The sequence below is a fragment of the Mandrillus leucophaeus genome, unplaced genomic scaffold, assembly GCF_000951045.1.
Source record: "Mandrillus leucophaeus isolate KB7577 unplaced genomic scaffold, Mleu.le_1.0 Scaffold2, whole genome shotgun sequence".
NCBI classification, from domain to species: Eukaryota; Metazoa; Chordata; class Mammalia; order Primates; family Cercopithecidae; genus Mandrillus; species Mandrillus leucophaeus.
The window spans coordinates 6,097,253-6,106,074 of NW_012102031.1; the positions used below are offsets into that span (position 1 = coordinate 6,097,253).

Sequence of the window (8,822 nt, forward strand, 5' to 3'; positions counted from 1 at the left end):
GTAACAGGGTCTGCCCCCCTCCTGCTCCCTCGCTGGGCCTCCTCCCTTAACCTGCCCCCCACCCCCCACACCTGCTCTCTGGCCCTCGGCCCCTCCCTGCTTGCTCCCTCCTTTCGCGGGCTCCATGTCACCATCTGTGGCACAGTCCCTCTCTGTCACTCTCCCTGCCAACCCCTCGTTCTCCTTCCTCCCTCCTCCTCTCTATCCTGCCTTTCTCTGCATCTCTCCCTCTCACCCGTGTCTCCTCTCTCTTTCCTCTTCGTCTTCTCCCTGTCACGCATCTTTCATCACTCCCCCTCATTCTGCCTTTCCTCCTACTCACGGTCTCCTCTCCCTCTCTCTCTCTCCCCCTCCCTCTTTCTCTCTCTCTCTCTCTCTCTCCACCTCCTCCCGACCCCCTTTCCCCTCTATTTCTATTGGTTTGTGCGTCCCTCGTTCCCCTTTTCTCTTCTTCACCCTGGGAAGCTTCTCCCCCTCTATCCTTGCCCCTGCCCCCCCAGGATGTGTCCTGGAGATGGGGGGTGACGTACCAGGCGCTGGTTGGGAAGTCAGGGCCGGAGACCAGATGGGAGAGGCTCTGTGGACAGCCGTGGCCGAGGGCCTGGGAGGGCACCTGAGCCCGCAAGCAGTCTAGAAGTGGGTGCCGCGTGGGGACCCCAGTTAGGAGTGCCCTCCTAACCAATCCCAGGGCTAATGACCCTGGGGACTGGGCAGGGAGAGGGGACAGCAGAATGATAACCAGCCTGGCGACAAGGAGGGAAGCCCTCACCCCATGGGCAGGTAAGGAGGCTGGGGCCCGGATGATGTCCCAAAGGGTGGGGTCCCGGAAGCCCATCCTCTGCCCAGGATGAACTTGGGAGGCTGGGGCTGGGGAGGCAGAGGGTGGGGAGTCCCAGGGAGGCAGGAGGGAGGCCTTCCTGTGACCTCCGGTCGGCTGCAGGGGTAGGGGCATTAGTCTCAGAATCTTGTGCCATGATTCCAGGATCTCGGAATCACAGAATCGCAGGCTGTCAGGGCTGGAGGGAGCCAGATGCGTCATGTCGTTGGCTTTCCCAGCTCACGTGGCAGCTCTCCTGAGCTCCCCCTCTATACCCGGCACTGTGCTTGGCACGCCTCCATTTAATCTCTGCAAACAACCCTGGGAAGTGGGTCCGCTTGTCTTCCATACGATGAAACTGAGGTCCAGGGGGATAAGTGACTTGCCCGAAGTCATACGACGAAACTGAGGTGCAGGGAGGAGAAGTGACTTGCCCGAGGTCACACAGCAATTTGGCGTCATTGCTGTGCAACAGAGCCCAAGCCCCTAACCCTGGGCCTGTGGGGTGTGCTCCTGGGATAAGGCCCCAGGCCTGGGGTGCGAGTGAGTCAGTTGGCGCTGACAAGCATAAGCCAGGTCTCTTTGGGGAGAAGGCCCAAGGGTGTAGAGGACAAGCAGAGAGCCAGGAGCCATCGCCCTGCACTCTTCAGGACTGTCATGGCCTTTGATTCTTCTCAGCCTGGGGCCTTCAGAGGAGCCAAGTGGGGCCAGGAGGTACTGATGGTTTAGAAGTAGACAGAACTGAGTTCGAATTCTAGCTTCCCACTCTCCAGCTGGGTGACCCTGTGCAGCTTACTTAACCTCTCTGAGCCTCAACTTCTTCCTCTCTAAAAACTCTCCCTCTTGGGCTTCTCGAGGATCTCGTGATGTGAGTCTGAGGCTTCCATCTGGGGACAGTGTCCCACCTTGGAGCTTTCCTTGCTGAACTGCTTGGCTGTTCACATTTATGGCTGTCCTGGGTGATGTCCTAGGTTCTGGGGTTAAGAAATCAATCAATCAGGGCCCCTGCATTCAAGAGCCAGTGTTCTAGCGAGTGAGAGATGGGCAAATGGAGAATGATTGGGGTGCCTGGCCTCCCTGAATTATTAGGGCTGTGGGGCTCAAGGCAGCCACTCACCCTCTCTGTGCTGTCTCCTCCTGAACAGTCCTCCGAGGAGTCCGCCCCCAGCTTTCAGGCAAGCTTGTGCCAAAGATAAACCAGACAGGGAGGAAAAGTCCCTCCTTCCCAAGGATGAACTAGATCATGCACAGGATTCCAGCTCTTTAAAGAAAAGACGGCACCTCAATTGCAGGTCTGGCTTACGTGCTTGGAAAGCTGTAATTTCCCTGCTTCTGCTCCCTGGGCACCTCAAACTTTGACAGGGAAGACCGGCTGAGATAAAGGTGGAGACAGGGTTTTCCAGGAGGGGGCCAGGGGTTCTGGGAGGGGCGACTGCATTCCCTGGTACAAAGGAGGGTCTGGCTAGGCGTGCCGCGTTCCTGTCAGGACCATGTGTGTGTCAGCGCATGCGCTTGTGGGTGCACAGACGTGTGCTGGGCAGGCGTGGGGGTGGGGCAACCTCAGAGCTTACCCCCAGTGGGCTACCCCAGGGGCATCTGTCCCTGAAGCCTGGAAATTAGGCCTGCCCAGCTCCTTGCTTCTCGCGCGAGCCTGGTGCTTCCCTCCCTCATCTAGCCCTGGCTTGTGATTGGCTGACCAGCAGGGATGCTATAAAGAGGATCTGTGCACATCACAGGGCGGCAAGGTAGATGGTGACGCGGGTCCCCTGCCAAGGAGGCAGGGCTCTAAGGTTCCAGGTTCCACAATTCCAGGTCTAAGATGGACTCATTCTAGCATTCTGAAATTCTAACATTCTGCGATTCAAGGATACTGAGTCTAAAATCCTATGGCTGTAAGATTCTCTGACTGTTCTAAGAATTCAAAATTCTATTTTAAGATCTCTAAGGTCCATTAGGCTTTGAGTCCATGATCCTCATAGCTCAAAGCCCTGGGGGCAACTGGGAAAGCGGGGTACCAGCTGGGCACTCAGGTGGGTGCCTTCCCAGGCCTGGCTTCAGTTTGCCAGCCTGTGGAATGGGCGTAGAGGTCGTCACTACAAATTTTTCTAGATTTGCCACTTCCTAGCTGTGACCAGAACATGTGACCTCATGTTTGCTCCCCATCTGTGCAGTGAGGATGACAGTAGTGCCTCCCTCATGGGACACCATAGGATACTGCAGTTCACCGGCTTAGCCTGGCACCTGGCACAGTCAGGGCTCAGTGATGAGCAGCTGGCAGCACTGTTAGGATCCTCTAGCCCACTGTCTAGGTGCCCCTCCCTTAGTGCTGCTGTTCCAGGCCCAGGAGACCTGATGAGGGGTTGGGGAGAAGGATGGGTTGAGGACAGGTTGGGGGATGACCCAGGCTCAGAATCCTTCTCTTCTCCCAGCCCCAGGAACAGGGAGGAGATGCTCTGAGCCCAGCCAGCTTGGGATGCTTTTGGAGAAGCCATGGCCTAGGGGTTCCCTGCTACCCTTGACTTCACCCAGCCTGGCACTGTAAGCCCGCTGCAGCCCCAGGTCCTTGGGGCAAGGGTAGCCAGGTGTGCTCAGAGGTGTTTGTTTGGATTTGGGGTGCCTTTCCTTCCCAGAAGCTTTGCACCTCAACAGTGACGTCCGTATAGGGCAGTGTGGACCACAGCTCCCAGTGGAGGGAGGAACTGCAGGCCCAGTGTCAGGGATATTAGAAGAAGAGCTTCTCCTCTGAGAGATTTCTCTTCCCTTCAGGGTTTTCTGCAGGGAGAATCTGAGGACAGCCAGGAGCCAGGGGATTGGGGGATAATTAGGAAGAAGGGGTGCAGTGGGTGGTCCAGGCCCCAGAGGAGGCTCCTGCTTCCAGCCTGGCCCTGCCTGGGCCTCCTCCTGAGCGTGGCTTTCCGCAGTGGGGTTGGACATTCCCCCTTGGCATTGGAATTGGTCCACTCCAGGCTTCTCTGGTTCATTTGATGCCTGACACTGAGGCAGAGCTTGTGCCTGTGGGAAAGTGACAGGGCGGAAAGCAGTGGGGAGGGTCCAAAGCTGGCTGGAGACTCCACATGGGAGGGGATCAGAGTCTTGCAGGGGAGCCCGGAGGAGCCCCGGCTTCTTACACGCAGGCATGGGATGAGAAAGACACTAAGAAAGCACGTGGAGTGCAGTGGGGGCTCTTGCTTGTGCTGCAAATCCCTTCTGAAAATGTTCCCCTCTCCAGGCAGCTGGCCCCTCCAGCCAGGGGGCGGGGCTACTCTTGGATACCATCTACTAAGTGAATTGTAAAGTTCTCCAACCCCAGCCGCCGCTGGGGAGAAGGGGCCTCAACCACCTGCCCCTAGGTTCATAGCCAACCTTCCTGGGCAGGGCCTTTGGGAGGGGCATAGTGGGATGGCCCAGGCTGATGGGGGGGCGCTAAGGACTCTGACTCCCAAGGGAGGGGACACCCCAAGCCTGTGGTTCTTAACTCCATTTGGAACCTGAAGAATCTGATATTAACCTTCACCTGGAGTTTAGGGCGTTCATGGATCCTCTGAAGTTCAGGTAGGGAGCGGGTTTCCAGGTGAAGGTCCTGTGATATGAAGCAGTGTTTTTCAGATGTCAGGACGAGACCTGTTGGTCTCGCCAGCAATGCAACCCACTTCACAGGGCCCTGCCAGCTGGGGCCTCACATGTAGAAAGGAAGGGCAGGTATTGGTTGATGAAACAGTATGACTTCATGCCGCACACCACACCCTCTCTCCACGATGAAGAATGATCACCTCACCTCCCCGAGCCTCAGTTTCCTCATCTGAGAAAAGGGGATAACAAGACTCAGCCTTGCGGCGCTGTGCAGGGTGAATGAGATGGTGCACTTCCCATCCTCTGAAATCTCTCAGACGATGGGAGGATGGGTGTGCAGCAGGTCCCCAGGTTCAGCGTGATGGGAGAGGGCAGCACAGAGAAAGCCATTCTCTGCCGTGACCGAGCTGTTTTTCCTGCCCCCAGGCAAATAGCTGACTGCTGACCAACCTCCCCTCAGCCATGGACACGCTTCCTCCATCATCATCGGTGTCCACGACCTCAGAACCCGAGAATGCCTCCTTGGCCTGGCCCCCAGATGCCACCCTGGGCAACGTGTCGGTGGCCCCAAGCCTGGGAGGGCTGGCTGTCAGTGGCGTTCTGATCCCCCTGGTCTACCTGGTGGTGTGTGTGGTGGGCCTGCTGGGTAACTCGCTGGTCATCTATGTGGTCCTGCGGCACACGGCCAGCCCTTCAGTCACCAACGTCTACATCCTCAACCTGGCACTGGCTGACGAGCTCTTCATGCTGGGCCTGCCCTTCCTGGCCGCCCAGAACGCCCTGTCTTACTGGCCCTTCGGCTCCCTCATGTGCCGCCTGGTCATGGCAGTGGATGGCATCAACCAGTTCACCAGCATCTTCTGCCTGACCGTCATGAGCGTGGACCGCTACCTGGCCGTGGTACATCCCACCCGCTCGGCCCGCTGGCGCACGGCTCCGGTAGCCCGCATGGTCAGCGCGGCCGTGTGGGTGGCCTCAGCCGTGGTGGTGCTGCCCGTGGTGGTCTTCTCAGGAGTGCCCCGCGGCATGAGCACCTGCCACATGCAGTGGCCTGAGCCGGCAGCAGCCTGGCGAGCTGGCTTCATCATCTACACGGCTGCACTGGGCTTCTTCGGACCGCTGCTGGTCATCTGCCTCTGCTACCTGCTCATCGTGGTGAAGGTGCGCTCAGCCGGGCGCCGGGTGTGGGCGCCCTCGTGCCAGCGGCGACGCTCTGAGCGCAGGGTCACGCGCATGGTGGTGGCCGTGGTGGCGCTCTTCGTGCTCTGCTGGATGCCCTTCTACGTGCTCAACATCGTCAACGTGGTGTGCCCACTGCCCGAGGAGCCTGCCTTCTTCGGGCTCTACTTCCTGGTGGTGGCACTGCCCTACGCCAACAGCTGTGCCAACCCCATCCTTTATGGCTTCCTCTCCTACCGCTTCAAGCAGGGCTTCCGCAGGGTCCTGCTGCGGCCCTCCCGCCGCGTGTGCAGCCAGGAGCCCACTGTGGGGCCCCCGGAGAAGACTGAGGAAGAGGATGAGGAGGAGGAGGATGGGGAGGAGAGCAGGGAGGGGAGCAAGAGAAAGGAGATGAACGGCCGGGTCAGCCAGATCACACAGCCTGGCACCAGTGGACAGCAGCGGCCGCCCAGCAGAGTGGCCAGCAAGGAGCAGCAGCTCCTACCCCAAGAGGCCTCCACTGGGGAGAAGTCCAGCACCATGCGCATCAGCTACCTGTAGGGGCCTGGGGAAAGCCAGGGTGGCCTGAGGAAGGGGAAGAAGCCATGGGTGTGCCTAGGGTGTACTTCCCAAGGTGTCACAGCCCCATGATAGGATGTTGAAGGGCCTGGGCTTTGATGCTGTTGCTGCCAGGACTTGCTGTGTGACCTCGGGTAGGTTGCTTCCAGTCTCTGGGCCTTGTTTTCTCCTCTGTGACTCAGGGATAGGAGTCATCAGCCTGGATGATCTATGTCAGATGAGAGGTTTGGAGGGCACTACTGCTGGGCTGACCTTGCTGAGCGAGCAAAAGGTGGGTGCAGACTGGCCTCCCCCCAGGGCTGGAGTGTGTGGGGGTATCAACCTGAATCTTGACCCTCAGAGGGACAAACCAAGGCCAGGATTTCTTGGGCTCAGAGTCAGGGACACAGGAGCTGCTGGGGGCTGGGCTGGAAACCTAAACAGAAGAAAGCCTAACCTGGTGGGAGGTGTGGCGCAGAAATGATCAGGCCCCAGATCAGCTCCCTCCCCTCGATTGTGAGGCCTTGGAGCAGCTCTGCTCCTCTCTAGGCCTCAGGCTTCACCTGGGGAAACCCCAACAACCTCCATGCCCTTCTGGCCCAGGCAGTCAATGCTGGAGGTCCTGTGCTCCTGGGCGCGGAGAGAACAGGTGAATTTCCCAGGAAGCGAGTGGGGGCCAGCTTCAGGGTCTCTCACTGCCTGGGCTCTTTCAAGGCCCTGCATCTACTTTTGTACTTGTCATTTTGTATTCGTTTTCTTAAAGAGGGACCTCAAACTGCATAAGCTTAGGCCACCCAAAGCCTGGCTCCGCCCCTGCTGAGGTCAGCCACTGAATCCCCAAGGAAGCTCACGTTGGGTTTTACGGCTGGAGTAGGGGCTCCCAGGGGTTCCCAGGTCTTTGAGGGCTTCCAGGCACCTCCTTGTAGGAGGGGCCATTCCTGTTTCTCTCCTTGTGACCCATATTCTCCCCTCCTGGAGACTGAGGCAGAGACCCAGCCCATGGGGACTGGCATGGAAAGGCACAGTGTCTGCTGAAGAACGCTGTGAGGAGAAGGAAGAGGAAAGGAGAAGAGGAAGAGGAAGAAGAAGGAAGAGGAAGACAAGGGGGAAAGGGGAGGATGAGTAGGGGAAGGAGAAGCACAGATCTGTTTCCTGGAGCCGTCTTTGGCCTCCCTGGGCTGAGCTCAGTGGTAGCATCTGTGCACCTGAGTTGCCGACAACAGCCCCACCCAACCAGTACTGAGGGAAGGACACGATCAGGGTGGAACAGCCAGGGTGCAACGGCAAATGCACAGAGTACAGACGGGCACAGGGCCTGTGTCCCTGAGGGGCCTGAGAGTGCTGCCAAGAAGGGCTCAGGTCTTAATAAAGCCCTAGGGTGAAGCTGGCTACCAGGGACATCGGGAGGACCGGGGAGCCCCTGGTGGGTGGGGAGCAGGCCTCCCCATGCTCTATCATCCTGGAGACTACAGGTTGAGAAGCCCAGGAAAGACAAGAAGAGGTTGAAGTGGGACTGTGGAGGGGGACCACGGGGAGCAGCCACTATCCAAGGCTGGGCCTAGACTCCGTCCCAGAGATGGTCCCTCAGAGCTGTGGTGAGGCTGGCCCTGGGAGGGTGGGACCCCCAGTGAAATCCCTCCACTTCCCCACCCCCTGCAGAGGGCAGGGGTCCTCAGGGAAAGCACAGGAACCAGATTTTGGAGACTTGGATCTTCTGCACACCTCAGGGTCCTGGGCTGGCATGGGCCTTCTGGGCCTCAATTTCCCCATCAACAAATGGAGATGAATCACAGCTTAGCTGCCTCCTGGGATCTAACAAGAAAATGAGTCATGTGAGGTAACTTCCAGGCTCACTGCAACAGGTAGGGTGGGGTGTACCAGATTATAAAGTGGGAGTACCCTCCTCACCCCCAGGCTTGGCCTATACCTCCCTCTCCTTCATCAAGTGGCCGGTCTATGTCTGTCCTTTGGGGTGGTGACACTGTAGGCCATGAGAAATGGGCAGTCTGGGGGTCAGAGGCCAAGGGTCAGGGAGGCAGGACTTGGGGAGAGAGTGAGACCCTCAGAGGAGAAGGAAGTTTATAAAACCACATTTTGTGTGGAGATGGAGGCTGGAGGCCCAGCCCTGGGACTTGGTCTGGGGTTCCTTGAGGAAGATCTGAGGGTCTGAGAGAGGAAGGATGCCCTGGCCTTCTGGCCTTCTCTGGCTGATCCTGCCTTCTTGCTGCCTAAGACAGGAGAGCAATGTCCTAGAACGGTCCCCGGGAGCCCAGTTAGGAAACCCTTTGCTGCTTCTGTCTCTAGCTCTTGTCAATAAAGATGGTGACATCTGATAACATCTGTGGCCTGGGCCAATTTATCTGCCAGACACTGTGTCCAGATGGGTGTGAATGTGCAGGTGCGTGTGGGCTCCATGCACCCTGGCCTCTTCGGGTGTGACATCCCAGAGTCCAGGTCCTTCAGGGAACGTGGAGGGTACCCTTGATGGGGCTGAGCCCACATCCTTATAGACCTTGATCCAAAAGCAGTAGATGTCCTTTCTCCCTATTATCCAAATATTAGATTTCAGGGAAGAAAGTGGATTGGCTCCAACTAGGTCACATGATGGTCCCTTGGGCCAATCACCAAAGCCATGGTGATAGGGTGCCATGGTTGGCCGGGTGCAGGTCATGTGCCCATATTTCCATCCAGAGAGAAGGTAGGGCACTGTGATGGACAA

General features: G+C 58.1%; 1 protein-coding gene across 2 annotated transcripts; it reads left to right on the forward strand.

Moving 5' to 3' along the window:
* Positions 1-216: 216 nt before the first annotated feature.
* SSTR3 (somatostatin receptor 3) lies at positions 217-8,436 on the forward strand. 2 transcript variants are annotated; one of them, XM_011978917.1, is made up of 2 exons: positions 217-780; positions 4,814-8,436. In XM_011978917.1, exon 2 carries the CDS (start codon positions 4,850-4,852, stop codon positions 6,104-6,106), a length of 1,257 nt encoding a protein of 418 aa, XP_011834307.1. In that variant the 5' UTR covers positions 217-780; positions 4,814-4,849; the 3' UTR covers positions 6,107-8,436. The 2 variants fall into 2 exon arrangements, with proteins under 2 accessions (XP_011834307.1, XP_011834308.1); XM_011978918.1 differs by lacking the exon at positions 217-780 and adding an exon at positions 1,687-2,109.
* Positions 8,437-8,822: the final 386 nt, after the last annotated feature.